We start from the raw sequence: 21,668 nt of genomic DNA, 5'->3' as shown, positions 1-21,668 counted from the left end.
TGAACGTTAATTTAAAAAACTAAATTATAATTATTTTTATGTATTAAATTTTTGAAATGCACGCCTATGTGAATCACATGAATACTCTGGTTTAAATCGTTGCCAATCTAAAATCTATCTCTCTCATACTCACAAATAATTGTAATGAATGAATGAAATATTATGTTTCTGTCTTTGTCTAGTGAGTTAGTAGCTTCCATGTCTTTTATGTTCAGAGAATTTCACCAGTGGCGTCGTTCGATTTATAGCAGCATTATTTTAAATATTTCATTTACATTAAAAAAATTATTTTCTTTATTTTAGATATTTATTTTGGGTGATACAAGATTATAATAATGGTGGTTTTTTTCGTCTCGACATCAACGACGTCGGTAATGGTATACCGGCAGATAAAAAAATAAAAAAAATATTAAACGAAACTGAACTAGGAGCTTTTACTTTCGAATATCACAATTTCAACGTTCTAGTTTCTTATCAAAGATTGAATACGATAATGTCGGTAACTTTAGACGGGTGAGTTTAGTATGATTCGAAAATAAAAAAATAGTTCGTAATTTCAACTTTTTTTAGTAACGAAATTAAAAATATCAGAACGACAGTGGCGACTCCTAAATTATCTAAAGTAGTATCGTTAAGTATGGAAAATAAATTGTTTTATTGGACAGACGGAGCAGTGGTATATTTCGAAGATTACAACGAATACAGCAAAAGCTATTATCACAACGCTCTCGTTATCAATAACGGTTATTATAAAAAACTTTTTATCAATTCTCAAAGTTCTCAACCCTGGCCGACTCCCATCAACCCCCCTACCAACGTCCAAGCCATTTTCGGAAGGGATATCGCGAAAACAAGATGGCAACCGCCGCATTTGGTCGGTCTTCAAGGTATTTCGAATTTTTTACTTTAATATTTCCGATATATCCAAAATTTATCGATTTTTTCATGAAAATAATAGTTAATGCGCAGTCGCAATGATCATTTCATCATATTGTTTACTAAATTGCTGAAATATAATTTTATCGTACTATTATTTCTTCAATATTTTTATTGGACTAAAACTCACTGCGCAGTTATAACGGTCATTTTATCGTTTCAAGGCCTACTAATTTGAAATTTGTATATTAAATGATTAATTTTTATCCGCCCTCTAGTTGTAAAAAGCTGAACCTACAATATTACTCGCCTACTACGATTTCTTCATTATCTGCAGTATTTCACTACAAAATATTATGAATCTCATACTTTCGATTGATTTTAAGAATTTTTAACTTTCCTTTTTGTTTTTATTAATTTTCATTCTATTCTTACACTAATTTCAAAAATAATTTTTATCTTTCCAAAATTAAATTTTTCACAGTTTCTTAGCTCTCAAACATTTCCGGGTTTGGTTTTACAGGGGTTTTTCCATAAGTTCTTTCTTCATCAACGTAATCGATTGCTTCGTAAGAATTTCTTACAGGGCCGGCTTTATTTTCTATAGGGTAGGGAGCTTAGTGAAATTTCTGATTTCGTAATACGGGGTCATTTCGATAATTTCTTATTTCATCAACGTACCCGATTTCCATCGTAATAATTTGCTACAGGATCGGCTTTTTTTCTATAGGAAAGGGCGCTTGGCAAAATTGGTCTTACGAAATATCTGTAAGGGAAGCGAATACGGACAACACCATCGTCCACAGGAACATAAACAATACGATTTTTACCGTAACTAACCTCAAGGAAAACAGGGAATACATTTTAAAAGTAGCCGCGTACACCAATTCTGGTAAAGGACCGTGGTCTTCGGACTTTCGAGGCATAACCTTAAATTCGTCCAAAAGTCCGGTTCTGTTGTGGTCGGCGTCGGAGGGGCTTCTTCGGACCAACGCGGCCGGTGAAAATTTGGAAATACTGATGGATAAGAGTAGATTGAGGGATTACCATTATACCGATATCGCTTGGTACAAAGATCAAATTTACATGGTTGCCAATTCTTCTTTCGTTTATTGGTATAATACGACGTCGAGGAGATACGGTCGATTGACGGATCTGGATTCCGTCGGTAGTATAGCCGTCGATTGGATCGGGATGAAGCTTTATTGGTCGAATCCGAAACAACAATTGGTGAGTACGATTTTTTTTTTAAACTACGGATTTGTGATTAATTATTCGAAATTTTGAAATACATGAAGCGTTCGAGTCGATTTTCTCCGTATTTTTGGATAAAATAACAATTCGGGGGCATTATTTAACGTGGCAACATCGCATATTAACAAAAAAGTATTATATTGTCGAGTGTATAAAATTGAGGTGACAACATCGCAATTACCCAAATAATGATTGAAAATTCATTATTTTGTGAATAAAATTAAAGTAGCAACACTGCATTGCTATAGATTTTCAACATTCAACATTGATGTGGCAACACTGTACCCTATATTTCCAAAATTCCATTGAAATATATCAAAAAAGTATAAGTCATTGTCGGTATATAGTATTACGTTGGTAACACAGGATTTTCCTCGATTTTATCAATTTGTTTGTTCAATTTTGGATGGATGATGCAAAATAAAAAAAACTTAATATTTCATAGTTAAAAATTGATTTGGCAACATCGCAATTCTCCAAAATTCCTATTTCGTGGAAAACATCGACACTGTAAATACAACGGATGTGGCAACACTGCATCTTACTAGATCTATTTATCGTTTCGTATATAAAACAGTTGTGACAACACGGCAATTTCCTCGATTTTCTCAAGACATTTTATCGATTTTCCGAGGATGTACGGAACAACGGGAAAATTCATTATCTTGTTAAAAAAATTTATTTGGCAACCCCGCAATTCCCCAAACTTTCAGCAATGTTACAATGATGGAAAATCCATTATATAGCAAACAATATTGAAATGACAACACTGCATTTACCTAGATTTTTATTTCATCGGAATAGCGAAAAAAGATTTAACCATTGTTTCTCACAAATGAATGATGTAGCAACATCGCATTTCCATAGATTTTTTCAAGATATATCTCTAAGTTTCAGTAAGCGATACAAAACAATGAAAAAATTAATGATTTAGTAAATAAAATTGATATGGCAACACTGCATTTCCTCAGATTTTCAATATTCCATCGAAATATAAAGAAAAAATATTTATTCGTTGTTTTTATAGAAAATTGATGTGGCAGCACAGCATTGCATATCTCCAAATTCACTCACAATCTCAATCGATAGACATTATCACCATACAACGATAAAAGTATTCATTATTTTGTAAATAAAAGTAATATGGCAACGCCGCTATTCACTGGGATTTTACAAATCCTTTGAACATAAGAATAACGATAACAACAAAATGATGATATGGCAACACTGTATTTCTCTATATTTGCAGTAGTCGAAAATAAAACAAAATAATAACATGAGATGTGACATCACAGGTAGTTGAACTATTCCATTATATACACCAGTTTTCACTTGATAAAAAAATAAGAAGAAAATTTTTGTTTCCTATAATGTGTTATATTTTGATTTAAAATCATTATTCCACGAAAAAACAGAATATCAAAAATATTCCTTTTTTATTTGTAAATCTAGATTTTACGTGGGAATTTGAATGGTACCGCACACGAACCACTACTGACAGTCTTAGCCAAAGAACTGAACATCGATTCGGTGAAGGCGTACCTCTATTGGTCGACAGGGATCAAAGTCGAATGCGCGCATCTAAACGGAGTCGATAGATTTGAATACCACGACGTGCAATATTTTTCCGGCAAACAAGGTTAGAATTTCCACGAATTTCGAAAATAAACATAACCTCAATGAACAAAATTATTTCCAGTTATGGGTTTAACGTTGGATTTCGAAGAAAAATACGTGTATTGGATAGTGAGAGGATCGGAGGGTTCGAATTTGTACAAAGCTCGAATGATGGGTCATTGGGAAAACGAAATACCGGAAGTAGAAAAAATTTCCAGTTTACAAAAACCTAATATACAAGGCTCGCTATGTTATTTCCACAAGCGTTTATTGTGGTTGCAAGACGATAAAAATGCTGCAATCAGCGATTTGTCCGGCAAAAATATCGCTTCCATTAACGGAAAATATCTACAAGGACTAAATATGGTTTACGTTGTGGATACTTCTTTATTAATGTTACCGGGTAAGTGATTTTTTTTAAGTAAAAATTATTTTGTGTTATTTGGGGGTATTTGTTTTGTTTCAGATCCGTGGCTTCAGTTGAACGTTATACCTGAAATGGTGGAAAGTAAATCGGTTCGGGTGGACGGTTCCTGCGATTCTTTCAACATAACTTGGGATCCTGTGACAAACGTAAATTACGGGACGGTTTTCTACGAAATACAAATCGTCAATAGGACGAAGATTGACGACGTAACGGTCAGTATTCCTGATACTTTTATTATACATTGTTGTCAGATATTCTACTTTTTATTGAAACATACTAAATTTTTTTATTACAAATTTTGATACTTCTTTTTTTTTCATTTAAATTTCTGAATTGCATCAAAATTTCCAAAAATTACGTGAACTTTAGATATAGAATATATCAATAATCTCTCGATTATTGTTTGTACTAATTTTAGAATTTTTGAAATTTTTATAACGCGCTCGATCACATCGTAATATCTACATTGTTGTCAGATTTTCTGGATATATACAAAATTTGAAAACGTATAGTTATGTACAAAATACAAATATTGTCAAATCTTCAATTTTTTGCAATTATAAATACTTGAAATTTTTTTCTCAAATAAACTTTTACTTCCAAAACTTCCAAAATGACATTGAAATGATGCAAATTTATATATACAGGGTGATTTATACGTATAAATTGCTTCAAATATACCGACAAATGTTTAAAACATTTTCATACTATATCTTATCACATTGTTGTCGGATCTTCCATTTTTTCTGAAGATATACTAAATTTTTACATATTTTCATACTTGGTCTGTTTTTTTTTCAAATTTTCAAAATTTCAAAATTACATCGAAATTTCCAAAAATGACGCAAATTTACATATACAGGGTGATTTAAAAGTATAGATGTGGAAAACTGTTGGGAGGATTTCTACGATAGATCTTATCACAGTATTCACATTGTTGTCAGATCTTCCATTTTTCTGCAAATGCACCAAATTATTGTTAATTTTGATAATTTGATTGTTTATGTCATTTAAATTCCAAATTTACATTGAAATTTCCGAAAATCATGCGAAAATACATAAACAGGGCGATTTAAAACTATAGATCACCTCAATTAAATCTAAAACAGTTTGCGTTGCTGCCAAACCTCCCTTTTTTCTGGAAATGTCCTAAGCTCCATAATTTTTGGTTGTCGAAATTTTTCTAACGCCCTACATCTTATCGTAACATTTACATGATTGCCAGACCTTCAGATTATCTGGGAATCTACTAATCTTAGTAACTGTTCGACAGATTTTCATAATTTTTGGTGTTTGTCATTTTCATATTACGTTCTACCTTATGGTGGTATTTACATTGTTGCCAAACTTCCATTTTCTCGAGAATATTCTAATTTGAATCGAATAAATAATCCCGAAAACGAAGGATTTTTGTCATTTTCGTATTTTCAACGCGATTGAACAACTAGTATTTACATCGATGCCAGATCCTCCAGTTTTTCTCAAAATATACGTAATTCTGTTGATCTATTTGTCGATGCTTGATTTTTTCCAAATCTATTCGTAGTATTTACATTGTTTTTCGGAATAAATAATTGGGGGTTATTCACGTTTATTTTTTCTAGATAATAACGACAATACCGACAGTAAAATGCTGGTTAGAAGTCACCCCTTTCACTCCGATAAACGTCACAGTGAGATCTTTCACTTATTGGGCGTCATCTCCCGTACTACACACCACGGTCATCTCGCCGTCCTCGACACCCTCCGCCCCTCTAAACCTCAGAACTTTCGTCGAATACGACGTTCATTTCGCGACGATCATCATCAGATGGGATCCCCCCTTAAACCCCAACGGTATCCTACAAGGTTACAAATTGAGATGTTTGTGGTACGTGGAGAATAACGTCGAAATGGATTTATGCGACAACGTCATCAAAAGAAACAACGAAACCGAATATAGGTTAGAAATGGTCGGTAATTCCGGAGAATATCACTTTGAGGTTAGTTACACCACCCGGGGACGATCAGTATATTATATTTTCGTTTTTATTTAAATTTTCAGGTTCAGGCGTTTACGAAAATCGGTCTCGGAGTTAAATCTCCGCCAGTATCTGTGAATACGGCTTCGGAACGTCCGGTACCGATGATTCTAATGGCATCGGGAACTTCCATATTTTTAGACGACGTCGATTTGAATAAGACGAAACGTTTGATTGACGACATCGCCGAACCGAAACACGTCACTTACTTAATAAAAGAAAAAAAAATCTTTTGGTCGGACAAAAAAGGCGAGATGTACGAATTGAACACGTCTAACGGTACCCAAACGAAATTATTCGAATTTCGCGCCGATATCGACGATCTAACTATCGATTGGATCGGTAGAAATTTGTACTACGTTCGATTAATCGAAGATACCAATCGATCGGCGGTGTATCGATTAGATTTAAATCGAAATCCGTTAGAAAGTATAGAGATTTTCCGTAGTAATAATGGAATTATCAAAAAAATCAAAATATCACCTTTCTCGAAAAAAATCTATTGGGTCGAGGAAGCGAAAAAATCGAAATTCGAACTAATGCAAAGCGACTTATCCGGAAAAAATCCGCAAAAATTTTTCAATGATAATCGAAAAAGAATCGATTGTTTATTCGGAACGGAAATCGATTATAATTTCACAATCGATCATTCGGATATAAAAATTCGACCTAAAATAATTTTTTCCGATATTTATAGTGAAAATGTCGTTTGGTTCGATGAAAAATCCGAAAATTGCGGTTCGTTAATCGAATCGGATAAAATCGGGGGTTTTCCGTTGGAAAATCTCGAAAGCGATCTCGTAGTTTCGTATTGGACGCGAGGCGGTTACTTTTACGCCTTCGATAGACAAGAAAACAAATTATTTACCAAACAGATCGACGTTTCCGATTTGATTGTATACGGAAAACACGTTCAACCCTACCCACCGGTCCGTTGTCTAAGCCCTAAACAACACAACAACTACACCCTCGCTCTGAATTCGAAAACTTCCGATTCATTGGTATTAGAAATGCCGGAAATCGCTTCGAACGAGGATTGTATGGATACGTCGATGGCGAGCGTTAAATATTCCGTATACTACAGCGTTTTTAACGAAAATTACGATTGTACCGAATTTCGTAATTGTTCGATGATAAACACTTTCGATAAAATATTGACTATCGATCGATTGAAACCTTACACCGAATACGCGGTCAGAGTTTCGATAAGTAATTATTATAGTGTGATGAACGACGTTATTATTGGACCGCCCGGTATATTCCGTACAGCGCCAGGAGGTAAGTTATTTTAATTATACTCCAACCTACATGAACCAAATTGCGACGCCGTTTGACGTTGCCTTCAGTTCGGGTCTCAAGCTCGAACGAGAGTTGTTAAACCACTCTAATACGTAATAACGTCGAAACTAGTCAGTGATCATAAACTCCTATAAAAAGGTCGATTGACATCACGCTCTTCAGAGGAGATGTAATTCAATTTCGTCGAGGTATTAGCCAGGAAAGTAGTTGTTTTCTCCTTTGAAGAACGGCAGAATATATTTTCCAAATATTAAATTTCGAAATTATTATATTGAGTTTTCGTGAGCAAAATTAAACACCAAAGTGTACTAACTCTAATATATTTCCGAGCTTTCGAATACCTGTGTATTCATCGTCAGGTATTCAAATCAACGCTTGATTGACATAAAGAGTGAAATAAGCAAAAAAAATAGAAAAAACAATGACGTAACAAACATAACCTAGAAATATGTAACTTTTGGATTAATCGATTCGAAGAATTGTAATGTTTTGCCATATTTCTTAAAATTTACACGATTTCAAAAATTTTTCGGGTAAATTTGAATTAAAAAAAATTAATATTAAATTTTCCAAATAATTTTTAACCATAGATAAAAGCAGTAAAGACGTATTAACTCGAAGTAAAAAAAACTGTTTCTTATATAAAAATAATTTATAACCTCAAACTTAAGGATTTCCTGTTTACAGTACCGACGAAACCTCGAAACGTCTCAGCCGCGGTTCTAAGTCCAAATTTAGCTTCTATTTCGTGGTTACCACCACAAGAACTGAACGGAATAATTGTTTATTACGAAATCCATTATCAAACCGAAAGTACACCGTTAGGAGTGAGACAAAAAGGAGAATTAAGCGTCAACAGTTCCCAAGAACTAAATGCTTACTTAACCACCTTAACCCCAAACGAAACTTACTCAATTTGGGTTAGAAGCTACAGCGAAACCAATGCTTCTTCTAGTGACAGCGATAGGGTACAAATAATAACTTATCCTGAACCTAACGTTTTAATTTTGGAAAATAAAACCGCTTACGACATGGAGGTATGGGATATTCTCTATTTAATTTCGATCTTAAAGTTATATCTATTTTCCTAACCTCTTCCATTCAATTTTGACCCCAAAGCTTCTTAAATCCATTTAACGAACTTATTGAGTTCATTTTCCCAGCTTTTGCATCAAATTTTGACCCCAAACCTTAGTAAATCCATTTAACGAACTAATTGTGTCCATTTCCTAACCTGTACCATTCAGTTTTGATCCCAAAGCTTAGTAAATCCATTTAACAAACTAATTGTGTCCATTTTCTAGCCTGTACCATTCAATTTTGATCCCAAAGTTTAGTAAATCGAATTAATAAACTAATAGTGTCCATTTTTTAACTTTTACTATTTGATTTTAACCCCAAAGGCTTTTTGAATCCATATAATAACGAACTAATTCTTTTCATTTTCTACCCTGTACCATTCAATTTTGATCCCAAAGTTTAGTAAATCGATTTAACAAACTAATTGTGTCCATTTTTTAACTTTTACTATTTGATTTTAAACCCAAAGGCTTTTTGAATCCATTTAACGAACTAATTGTGTCCATTTTCTACCCTGTACCATTCAATTTTGATCTCAAAGTTTAGTAAATCCATTTAACAAACTAATTGTGTCCATTTTCTAACTTTTACTATTTGATTTTGACCCCAAAGGCTATTTGAATTCATTTAACGAACTAATTGTGTCCATTTTCTAACCTGTACCATTCAATTTTGATCCCAAAGTTTAGTAAATCCATTTAACGAACTAATTCTGTCCATTTTCTAACCTGTACCATTCAATTTTGATCCCAAAGTTTAGTAAATCTATTTAACGAACTAATTCTGTCCATTTTCTAGCCTCTACCATTCAATTTTGATCCCAAAGCTTAGTAAATCGATTTAACAAACTAATTGTGTCCATTTTTTAACTTTTACTATTTGATTTTGACCCCAAAGGCTATTTGAATTCATTTAACGAACTAATTGTGTCCATTTTCTAACCTGTACCATTCAATTTTGATCCCAAAGTTTAGTAAATCTATTTAACGAACTAATTCTGTCCATTTTCTAGCCTCTACCATTCAATTTTGATCCCAAAGCTTAGTAAATTGATTTAACAAACTAATTGTGTCCATTTTTTAACTTTTACTATTTGATTTTAACCCCAAAGGCTTTTTGAATCCATTTAACGAACTAATAGTGCCCATTTTCTAGCCTGTACCATTCAATTTTGATCCCAAAGTTTAATAAATCCATTTAACGAACCAATTGTGTCAATTTTCTAACCTCTACTGATCCGATTACTGTCTATTTAGACCCGATTTACATTAATATACGATGTGATCATGAAAAAAATTACGATTCGTTAATTTGTAGTTATCTTGGGAATTAACCGAACATATAAAATCATACCAAATGGAATATTCCCTATTACCAACGAACGAATGGCAACAAATCGACGATTTTAAAAAAGAAAATACCAGTATTCACATCAAAGTGAATAACCTTCGACCTAAAACTCACTATAAATACAGATTGAGACTTCTGTACGCAGGAAACGATGAGGAATACCTTTGGCCACGCGATACCAGGTTTACTTTCGAGACGCTAGGTATATAAATTCAAATTTAATAAAATGTAGTTGTTTTTTTTTAATGTGGGGGTTTTAAGGCGACAGACCCAGTCCACCGGGAATACCCATTATTCAATACGTCAAACCAAATATTTACAAAGTCCTATGGGAGGCTTCCAAAGACAACGGGGCGCCCATTGAAATGTACAAATTGGAGGGGAAAATATTACGGTTTTACAGAACCAAACGAAATACCAATAGAACTACCCCCTTTTTCAATACATCCCCTTCTATTGAACTAGAAGACCCCGAGCAATGGATTACTTATTACAACGGAACCAGTATGTAATTATCACGTCAAAAATTGACAGTTTGTTAGAGAATTTTATTTTTAGATACATCTTGGATCATAGACGGTCTAAATGAGAAATATAAATACGCGTTTAGGGTGTCGTCTTTAAATTCTTACGGTTGGAGTAACGTTAGTGAGGAAAGTAACGAATTCGATTTGACGGAGGCGGCGAGAATGGCAGAAAAACAGAGCCCCATGAAGCTGATTTTGATCGCTACTTTGGTACCGCTGTCGATTTGTGTTTTCTTCATTTTGGTTTTTGTTTATCGTAAGTATAAATATTATATATTAATTAAGTGAGAAGACTTTGCTTTATAAAGACTGAAGATATTGAAAATCTATCTAAAATAGTGAAAAATTAATGTAAAAAGTGAAATTAATGAGTACATTTTTAAAGTGCCACATAAAGCAACAAAAAAAGTTTGAAATAAGTGAAATTTTGAAAAACTTTGCATTTTTTTCAGAAACATGTATAATAACCCACATAAAATAGTGAAAACAGTATTAATTAGATAAAAAGACTTTGCATTTAGACCGAAGATAATGAAAATCTATCTAAAATAGTGAAAAAGTAATGAAATAAGTGAAATTAATGAGTACATTTTTAAAGTGCCACATAAAATAGTGAAAAAGGTATCAAATAAGTGAAATTTTGAAAAACTTTGCATTTTTTCAAAAACATGTATAATGAACCACATAAAATAATGAAAACAATATTAATTAGGTGAAAAGACTTTGCATTAAGAATGAAAATAATGAGAATCTACCTAAAATAGTGAAAAAGTAATGAAATAAGTGAAATTAATGAGTACTTTTTTAAAGTGCCACATAAAATAGTGAAAAAGGTATCAAATAAGTGAAATTTTGAAAAACTTTGCATTTTTTCAAAAACATGTATAATGAACCACATAAAATAATGAAAACAATATTAATTAGGTGAAAAGACTTTGCATTAAGAATGAAAATAATGAGAATCTACCTAAAATAGTGAAAAATTAATGCAAAAAGTAAAAATAATGAGTACATTTCTAAAGTGCCACATAAAGTAGCGAGAAAAGTTTGAAATAAATGAAATTTTGAAAAACTTTGCATTTTTTACAGAAACATATATAATGACCCACATAAAATAGTGAAAATAATATTAATTAGGTGGAAAGACTTTGCTTTAAAAATGAAAATAATGAGAATCTACCTAAAATAGTGAAAAATTAATGCAAAAAGTAAAAGTGCCACATAAAATAGTGAAAAAGGTATGGAATAAGTGAAAAGCACTTATTGGTGGATACTTCAGGGTGGGGTCTAATTTATTTTTGGTTATAAAAAATCGATATTTTCAATATTTTTTTTGTTTTGTTAATTTTTTTTTGAGATAATTTATAATAACAAAACGACACAAGTTGGAAAAGGAAAATTTTTGTCAATTTAAAATTCAAATCCTTCAAAAAAATAATTTTTTTTGGAGGGAACTGAATTTTGCATTTTTTATTGGTAAAAATTTTGTTTTCCAAATTTAAGTCACATTTTTATCTTAAATGTGTCGAAAAAATAAACTTAATTGAAAAAAATTGGTAATTTATCGATTTTTTATGACCAAAAATAGGAAAATAAGATGGACCCCTCTTCCAAAATTTTATTATTTGGAAGTGTGAATTTAAATTGATAGAAAATCGAAAAATTAATATTTTCTATGAATTTTTTCACCATTTTGTTAATTTTTTCGACGCATTCAAACAAAAATTTTGGTCAATACAAAAGCTAAAAACCATACATTCCCCGATTTGTCTCCGAAAATTGTATCAATTTTTTTCCCGAAAAATACATAAAAAACGAACAATTTCATGAAAAAAATAATTGAATATCATAATTTAAAATTTTTTTATAAATTATTCAAATTTTTTAGAGACTACACAATTAAATTAATGAAAATTAAACTTTTAATTTTTTTTTAAATGGAATCATTATCCCAAATTAATATTTTGAAAACGCCGGATCTGTATCTTAAATAGTAAAGTTTCTACGTCAATTTTCTGTTTTTAGATCCATTTATAACAACTTTACAGCCCTGTATTTCATATATCAGCTGACATATCTCGATAAAATTTCATATTCTACCAACTTTGTACCAATAGTGTCAAATTCCAAAAAAAATATTGAGGATGAGCATAAAAGGATGTTTTTGTGTTAATTTGATATAAAATGACTTAAACTTACCTTGTTACGAAACTCCTAGAACTTCTTTTAGTATTAAATTGAATGTTTAATCACTTATCTCACTACACATTGTTCAAAACGTAACCTAAAAATTTCAACTTTACGCTTACAATAAAACTGAACACAAACTTTTAACGTTTCGATTTTCGTAATAAATGACTAGTTATTAGAGAAGACAAAGTTTGAATTCTAATAATCGCTTTCATTTTTTGTATATTATCGTCGTCTGTATATTTAGTCGAAGACTGTAACAATTCCGTTTCTTCAGACATTTCTTCTTCATGGTTATTTGTTTTCGATGTATTCTTCGAACTCATTAATAATTTATTTGCTTTTTGGGTTTCATCTTGAAATTTTTTCGTCATTTTTATCAATATTTCAAAATCTTTGTCTTCCATCTTTTAATATTAAACTAACTTTTTCAAATAAACAGCATAGTCTACTACGATATTTAAAAATTCAACTACGAATTTCTAGTTTCGTGTTCGCTTACCTGTCAATAATTGTTCTGAACCATAGAACTGAATCGATATCCTTGATGATAAAGAGTATGCTCTAATACTCGTTTATCTATGATCTGTATATAATAAATAACCAGATTTATTTTTACGTTCCATGAATTAAGACGATATACGAAGGTTAGCCAAAATATATATTTAGAATATGAAATTTTTTTTCAAATTTTAAAACTAAAACGAGCATGTTTTTTATTCAATTAATGAAAATCTTGAAATTTTTTTTTGAATTTTTAAAACTAAAACGAGCACGTTTATTTTTGTTCAGTAATATGTTCTGGTAAACGTAACAAACATAAAAAATTACAAGTAGTACCTTCAACTCCAAGACTTCCAGACGTGGAATTGGCAATACTAAGAGAATTACCCAAAACCGGTGTACATAATACCAACATTTTATATTTTTCTGCTCAACCTACCGCAGAAGAATTACGACATTTACCGCAAATACGAAGGTTGGTATCTCTTTTAAAGGGGTAGAATGAAAGTACCATGAAATTTTTTAATTATTACAGGGAACAAATAACATTAACTAAATTTTTGGGTAGCGGTGCATTCGGTGAAGTATTTGAAGGTAAAGCAAAAGGAATCGACAACACAAACGGTGATACGAGGGTTGCAGTGAAAGTAGGTATACCATAAATTGATATTTAATAAAAATTAATGCTACATTAATGTTTAGACTTTAAAAAAAGGGGCGTCAGGTCAAGAAAAATGCGAATTTCTTCAAGAAGCTCAATTAATGAGCCATTTCAAACACGAACACATCCTAGAATTACTCGGGGTGTGTTTAGACAACGATCCCCATTTTATTATAATGGAACTAATGGAAGGAGGAGATTTATTAACTTATTTAAGGGATTCTCGTAACCCTTCAGTAAGTTTAGATGAAATAATGAAATATTTAATTGTAATTTAACTTTTTTTAGACCTCAACTCCCTTTTTGACGCTTATAGAATTAATTAAAATGTGCGTAGACGTATCGAAGGGTTGTAGATATTTGGAGGAGATGCATTTCGTTCATAGAGATTTGGCTTGCAGGAACTGTCTAGTTTCTTCCTACAATGCAGAAACTAGAATAGTCAAAATTGGAGATTTCGGTTTAGCTAGGGATATTTATAAAAACGATTATTATAGAAAAGTAAGTTTTATATAAAAAATTAGCGGAGTCTAATTGTAATATCATTTCAGGAAGGCGAGGCTCTTCTACCAGTACGATGGATGGCACCGGAATCTTTAACAGATGGAGTTTTCACAAGTCAATCTGACGTTTGGGCTTTCGGGGTGTTATTATGGGAAATAATGACTTTGGGTCAGCAACCGTATCCTGCGAGGGCTAATTTGGAAGTTTTGCACTACGTTAGAAGCGGAGGTAGATTAGGGAAACCCATAGATTGCCCAGATAAATTGTAAGTACTAAATTCTACATTTTATTTCAATTGATGGTGGTTAATTTTTCACAGGCATAGTTTGATGTTGAACTGTTGGGAATTTGAATCAGATAAAAGACCCACGTTTAAATATTGTTACGAAGTTTTAGAAAATCTACATTTACAAACTTTACGTAACCCTACGACTGCTGCCCATGAAGGGCAATACATCAGCACTGTACCTGACCGTACGTATACATTTTTAATCAAATTTATGCATAACAATGAATGATTTTGTATATAAATAATTTTTTTTTTACTTTTTCTCATTATAACATGTTCGAGGTATGATAAAAAATATAGTAAATAGAGTATCAATATCAAAATTTGTAAAAAAAGTTTCCTTTTGTAGCGTATTTTGCATTTTTTAGAAATTATATGGTACTAAACTTGCTACTTTATCACTATAGATAAATTTAAACATTTCTGAAACTTCTTTTTAATGAAATAAAGTTAGTTCACTGTATTTTTTATTAAACCTCATATTGACACTGTAACTAATCCAATTTCACTATCAAAGACAACTAAGACTAAATATTTCGTATGAAAATCACTTTTTCATCATAGAAAACAAACTAATACTTCTAAATGCCCAAATTAATTGACTGGTGTAGAATTCAGTTCATCAATGGCACGATAAGGGCTCTCCTAGTAAAAGGACCTCTAAATTTCATTTGATATCTATAGGGAGTAGTTTTTCGATTAGTTATTGTAGTAATGGTCATATTAGAGGATTCTCATATCCCTTTAGTCATCGATAATCTTTCTGGAAAGTATCAATCTTGGTGCTTTCACCATAATATTTTCAACTGGGACCTCTGGAAAATATCAATTCAACCCCAAAGCTCTATACCATAAATTTATATGGGTTTAATCAGTCATAAATTAAAATATTGTTGTCCATAATCAATTTAGATTTCCTTCTTCGTAACCAATATAACCAATATATAAACAATATATGAAGTACAAATCAATTTGGTTCCTATGTGCTCTTTTCAGTCATGCTTTGGATCTAAATATATCCCAAGATAACAGTGTGAATGTGTTTCCAGTATTGATAGTGCTGATAGATCCTTTCTAAAACTCAATGTTATTCCTCCATAATTATTTCCTACTTCTTTGTCTAATCTTCTAGGAGGTTTAAGTGGTATTGAAGGTGAACTGTCGCAGTTGCTGGATCTTCCTGACGGGATAAAATGACTGTATCAACTGTAAATGTTCCTATTAAAGTATTTTCTTTTGTAGGGATATTTGATAATTGGGGGTACTTTTGATGAGACAAAATACGTCACCATATTTTTCGAACAATGTTGAAAAACAAACAAGTCTTTTTAATAAATAATAAAAAAGCGAGTTATGTTTATATAATTGGAAAGTATTAAATATAACGGCTTTTATTTACTTTCAATTCTTGTTTTTTATTTACAAGTTTAAAATTTCCTCCCAGAACGAGTTTTATCTCTCATAACAATTTGATATCACTATTTTCATCTAGTAATCACTAGATTCACATTTTTGTTCACTTTTTCACTTTAATTCCTTCTAGTCCTTAATTGTAGTGTCTAATTCACATACACTCGCGAATTTTTTAAAAATGAACATTTGTATAGTTATCAAAAAATTCATCTTTCCAAAACACAAAACTAATGATCACTTTTGTAAACGCATCTTAACCTCACATTTATCGACGTGGAACCATAGAATTAATATAAAAGATAGAGAGGGTTTTGCTTCATATTTCTCTACTCTCTTCTGATTGGATCTTTAATATTAATTCTATGCATTACACCAATCAGAACCATTCCACCAACATACCTCACGCTCTCTCTATTTTTAATATCAACTCTATGCGGGGAACGCGGCGAAAATTCAAAATATTTGCATGTATAAACATAACCTAATATTATGCATGTTTGTATTTAAGTAAGCATGTATACTAATAATCATGTTTTGCTTGCTGCAGTGTTTGCCGGGATATCGAATGAAGCTTATTTTCGTGACGAAAATCATAACGGCTCAGGTAAATGTGAATAAAACGCATTTTCAACTAATTAATATATCACGGAATAAACTCTTGATTAACATAAAAGAAAAAATTGAATGAAGTTCGTTCTATCTCCAGGAAATTCTTGGAAAATCGAAAACGACGAAGAAACCAAAGAGATAACTCCGTTTTTGGATAAAGACGATGCAATACAGGTACCGAAATATCTGGAAGTTATATTGGGACCAGACGATATTTTGGATAATGATGGTTACGAGATACCGAATCAGATATTAAGAACTTTAGATCCCGAAATACACTGAGGATAAGTCGTAATTAGTGATTTATTTAGTTTAAAAACCAAATAGAAGTGCAGTTTCATCAGAATCGATCATAACTTTCGATGGTACATTTGAACTACTATATTAGGTTTTGTTGTTTTTCAATTTTTTTTTCTAGTTTAGAGGAATTTTTGGACTAGTTTGGTGTTATTTTCAGCTTTTTTGCAATTTTTGGATGAATTTCTATTACTTTATTGTACCTAAACTCGTTTTTTTTTATCGATTAGAGTGTAGAATTTTATTTTGCGGCTGTTTTAAGTCGCTTTCAAAACAGGATGTATTCGAAACTATGAGATTTTTATTAAAGTCTGATAAAATGTAATTTTTCCAATTTCAGGTTTCTACTGTTTAGTTCTTTATTCTATTTCGTACCATTTATTCTATCAATTTTTATATAATTATTGTAAAATATATCCCCATTCTTTTAATTATTTGTTTACTAAGTTCTTTTTTTTTGCCAAGAAAATCATATCAATGAATATTTGTACAAATAATTATAGTTTAAAAAAAATTTCCTTATTTTAAATTAGATCAAATATATGTAGAATTGTGAAAAGTATTAAGCAACATTATTAAAACTGACATTCTGTACTATATATATTTCCAATCGTCAATAAAGGCCAACACTATTATATATTGGGGTGTCATATACACCTCGACCCAAAGGATCTATTGTCTCCTCCTTTTTTGCAGTGATACTGGGAAACCCATCGTCAGCCAATCTGTTAATCCCACTCCTCTTGGAAAGTTTAGAATGTGGGATGACTTTAATTGCCAGTGATCTTCGTCTTCTATTTCATACGCTCTCAGGTGTAGTGCTCTGGACTTCTATAGTGCTTCATACTTCGAGAGAATGTGGATGGAGGTTTCATCCTCTGTGCAAAACAATCTGCCAGGACATTGCCTAGTTCTGATTTTTTTATCCACATTTTTTTATCTTTTAGTCCTTATTTGATCCTTATCATACGTAAATGTGCTTTTTAAGGTCCTATCTGTTATAGAAATATACAATATCAGTCTAAAATAACTGATACATTCAGTTTTATTTTGTTGATATCTAATGGATTCTAATGTTTATGTTTTACGTCGTTATTCGTTGATAGGTACATTCTGATAATTTTTTGGGGTGTATTTATCAATATTTGTGAAATTAACAGTGAATTTGATATGAATTTTACCATTGGTTTCTAAAGAAACAACAAAAAAATAACTGAATTTAGTATTCCGTTTTTGAAGGTTCTATCTATGTACATTCTGCTAATTTTGTGGTTAAAAACAATTTCAGGCCATAACGTTTTGTAAGTATGAAAATTTTTGTGTTTTTCATATATTTTGACAAAAATTTTGAATATCACGTCCTTGTAAGACTCTACAAAAAGATCTCCACTACCTATAGGTGTAGAAAAAAGAATTTTCCACAATATGTATAGAAAATTATGAAAATATTTTTATATGAATGTTGCGTAATACTTTTTGTAAAGTGCCTTTATGTCAGTATTTTTTCATTAAAATTGATATCAATTTAATAATGAGATTATATTTATTGTACATATTTTGTAAATAATGAGAATATGTGATTTTAATATGTTAATATTGTAATTTCATGTTAATTTTCAAATGATTTAAATAAACGTTTAAAATCTTTATGTTTACTTATTATTTAGACAAAAAGAGATAATTATTTACAAAAAAATAAATCAATTCTCTTTCTTTACTTTCACCTCGCATTCATCATCCTCTTCCACTTTTACATCATCATCGAGAGCTTCATCTTTACTGTTTTCGTGTAATAAAACGTATTCCCTCGAACTGTAACCGAATTTTATGACATCTCTTTCGAATAATTCGTAATATTTTCTAGGCTCGATTTTTTTATTGTTAATGTAAGTCCCGTTAGCCGAATCCAAATCTATCAAGTACGGTCTCACTCTTTTACCTTAAAATTGAAGTATAATGTAAAACAACATTATAATAACATTAAAATATTAGTGTTGAACTAATTAGGGGCAGCAATGGGGCAAGAAAAGGATAAATTGAAGGATTCTGAAGGTTTTACAATAAATAAAAGTTAATAAACAAAAAAAACTAAATAAACAAGACGAAATTATAATATAAAACACCAGTTAAAATTTATCCAATGGAAAACAAAGTAATAAACAAAAAAGAAGTAGGACTAGAAATAGTTGACGGAAAAGTTATTAAATAAATTATTAAAAATAAACAAAGTTGAAGAGCTAGAGCAAGAAATAGATTGAGCAAAGAAAAATGCCTACATAGAGAGGAATTGAAAAAATACAAGTAAACACAACACCAATAATCATGGAATGAGATGGAATTCAATGTAATATTGACAATATTATAACAATATTAACAATATTGAAGACTTGCAGCTAAAAATGGGTAAAGGAAAGATGATTGGGACCAAAAATGGTATCAGAAAGAAAAAGAAATCGAAGAAAAATGCCTACATTGAGAAGAATGGGAGAAATAGAGGAAATCATAAGACCAATGATTACATTTGATGGAATACATTAAAATTAAAGAGAAATGCTTTTATAGAGAGGAATGAAAATAATAGAAGAAAACACAAAACCAATGATCACAAATGCGATGGAAATCAGTGCAATAAACAAAATTGAAGGAATAGAACTAAAAATACTCAAAAGAAAGATTAATAAGATCCAAAATTTTTTCCAAAACTGGAAAAAAAACCAAACATAAAAAAGAAAATATAAAAACACAAATACTCAATTGAAAGAAAACATGCCTACAAAATTAGTGAAGAAACAGAAAGGTAAAAGAGAAAAAAACTGAAATAAATAAAAAGATGGGAGCATTGGAAAACAGATTGTTGATATGGGATGTAAATCACAGTAACTATTGAAGGGGAACAAAATAGTTTAATAATTTAATTTAATTTAATAATTGAGAACAAATTTTTTACCAAAACCAGAAACAAGACTAAACAGAAACTAGAAAATAGAGAAGAAAACATGATAAGATACATGAAAGCACTAGAATGAAGTAAAATACGTACATAATTATTAAAATAACATAATGGATTCTACTAAAGCTGAGTACAAGAAAAAACTGAAATAGATGGTAAAATGAAAGTACTGGAAAGGAAACATTGATATGCGAAGAAAATCATAAACCAAAAATAGTCAAAAAAAAAAAGATAATTAAAACAAAATTTGATACTAGAGAGCGAAAAGAAAATCAGAATTATATAATAGCTGCAAAATTGTAACTATTCAAATGTACAAACAATGATGCTGAGAAATAGATTACTAATAGAATTAAGCATATTTACATCAAAAGGTATTGAAATCTCTTACCTGTACTTCCATTTTCTCTAGTAAATGGTACCAATCTATACTGAAGAGCTGCATGTTGTTTAGAACAAGACGGATGATCTACAGGTAAATCAACAACTTTTCTTTCCCTACCAATAAGATACCCACTCTCTCTATGTATGTATAAAGTTTGTAAGGCTTTTTCTCCTTTAAAAGGATACAACCTCCATCTCCTTCGTGGTTTTCTCGCTTCCGGAGGTTCGCTGTACTTGATAACTACCCCTCTAAATGTATTAGTTTCTTCTGTTAATTTGCCTGATAATCCGAAATTAGGTTTATCCTTTTGGGTTGGATCCTTTTTCTCAGGTTTAGTCTCATTTTCTGGCTTACCCCATTTGGCATTAGTATGATCAAAAGAACCACTCTTTTTCCCCCTACTACAAAAAAAAGTTAATATATAGAATTATATTAAATAAAACTCACCTATTTCCATTTTTTTTATATTTATCTTCATAAGTTTCTCTTTTATTGCTGTTATATTCTCGGTTTCTGTTTCTATGATTATGTCTGCTCCTATTATATTCCCTGTCGTCTTTTCGATCTCCTCTAAACTTTTCTCTATCTTCGTATTCTTTATCTCTATAATGAGTCTCTTTTTTATATTTTCCTACATCGTTTTCTCGTATTTTTTTAGCACTTTTGTGTCTATGATTATCATTACTCCTATGTTTGTCGTCGTATTCACTTCTTTTTAATCTATTATCATCGCTTCTTTTCGACGTTCTATAACAATGAATTTCTAAATTTAAGACCATTGCACTAAATTCTTTTATATCTACAATAAAATCTTTTATAATAATACGAATCATCTAAAAATTTATAAGCCGCTGATAGTAATGAAACTGAATAAATACATATAAGTAATACAAAATATTTATATGTAATTAACATAAAATTTAATAAAATATTGAAAATATGTACCTGTGACGCTGTTTATTAGAGTCGGAATCATCGGAATGTTCAACATATTTCTTTTTTGTATTTGGTTCGCCATCGCTATCATCTGAATGATGTTTCTGTTTTTTATGGCTCCTCTTTTTGTTAGATTTTTCTTCGGATGAAGAAGAATTTTCGCTCGAATCGGATTCGCTAGATGAATTCGATTCGTATTTCTTTTTCTTGTGAGAACCCATTTCAACACACAATTAATTAAAAGATATAAACACTAAAGACAAATGACTCGTAGTAATTGTAGGTTATGCTTCTTCTTTTATATTGACCATAGATAAGTTATAAAGTAAAGAGAGAATGTATACTGACTTTTTTATAATTATGGAGCATAATTAGTACTTAACTAAACAATATTAATATTCTTAACTACATTAATATGTATTATTCCAAATTAGTTTCAAACTATTCAATAAGTATATCTAGGTTTTTCAGTTGTTCAT

General features: G+C 30.8%; 2 protein-coding genes across 5 annotated transcripts in view; one reads left to right on the top strand and one right to left on the bottom strand.

Annotated features, from left to right (window-relative positions):
• The window catches only part of LOC130902512 (proto-oncogene tyrosine-protein kinase ROS), a 42,847-nt gene extending 24,282 nt beyond the window's left edge, over positions 1-18,565 (top strand). For 2 of the 4 annotated variants that reach the window (XM_057814712.1, XM_057814710.1), the window contains exons 9-28: positions 304-513; positions 571-887; positions 1,607-2,106; positions 3,583-3,769; positions 3,830-4,150; positions 4,214-4,386; positions 5,779-6,156; positions 6,219-7,473; positions 8,182-8,531; positions 9,892-10,126; positions 10,186-10,428; positions 10,483-10,707; positions 13,434-13,620; positions 13,681-13,792; positions 13,848-14,042; positions 14,095-14,307; positions 14,358-14,575; positions 14,630-14,784; positions 16,560-16,616; positions 16,719-18,565. In XM_057814712.1, coding sequence (XP_057670695.1) covers positions 304-513; positions 571-887; positions 1,607-2,106; positions 3,583-3,769; positions 3,830-4,150; positions 4,214-4,386; positions 5,779-6,156; positions 6,219-7,473; positions 8,182-8,531; positions 9,892-10,126; positions 10,186-10,428; positions 10,483-10,707; positions 13,434-13,620; positions 13,681-13,792; positions 13,848-14,042; positions 14,095-14,307; positions 14,358-14,575; positions 14,630-14,784; positions 16,560-16,616; positions 16,719-16,903 — 5,716 coding nt within the window. In that variant the 3' untranslated portion in view covers positions 16,904-18,565. The remainder of the gene's footprint in view (positions 1-303; positions 514-570; positions 888-1,606; positions 2,107-3,582; positions 3,770-3,829; positions 4,151-4,213; positions 4,387-5,778; positions 6,157-6,218; positions 7,474-8,181; positions 8,532-9,891; positions 10,127-10,185; positions 10,429-10,482; positions 10,708-13,433; positions 13,621-13,680; positions 13,793-13,847; positions 14,043-14,094; positions 14,308-14,357; positions 14,576-14,629; positions 14,785-16,559; positions 16,617-16,718) is intronic. The other 2 variants (XM_057814713.1, XM_057814711.1) reach the window with 1 other exon arrangement.
• LOC130902515 (uncharacterized) lies at positions 18,555-21,491 on the bottom strand. The gene is made up of 4 exons (XM_057814715.1): positions 21,199-21,491; positions 20,701-21,000; positions 20,260-20,654; positions 18,555-18,857 (listed from the first exon to the last, which is right to left on the bottom strand). The coding sequence occupies exons 1-4, from the start codon at positions 21,408-21,410 to the stop codon at positions 18,619-18,621; spliced, it is 1,146 nt and encodes a 381-aa protein (XP_057670698.1). The 5' UTR covers positions 21,411-21,491; the 3' UTR covers positions 18,555-18,618.
• Between the last annotated feature and the right edge of the window lie 177 nt (positions 21,492-21,668).

Source organism: Diorhabda carinulata, chromosome X, assembly GCF_026250575.1.
Source record: "Diorhabda carinulata isolate Delta chromosome X, icDioCari1.1, whole genome shotgun sequence".
Lineage (NCBI taxonomy): Eukaryota > Metazoa > Arthropoda > Insecta > Coleoptera > Chrysomelidae > Diorhabda > Diorhabda carinulata.
Note: the sequence above shows the minus strand (reverse complement) of the source record. Positions and strands in the feature narration are given on the sequence as shown.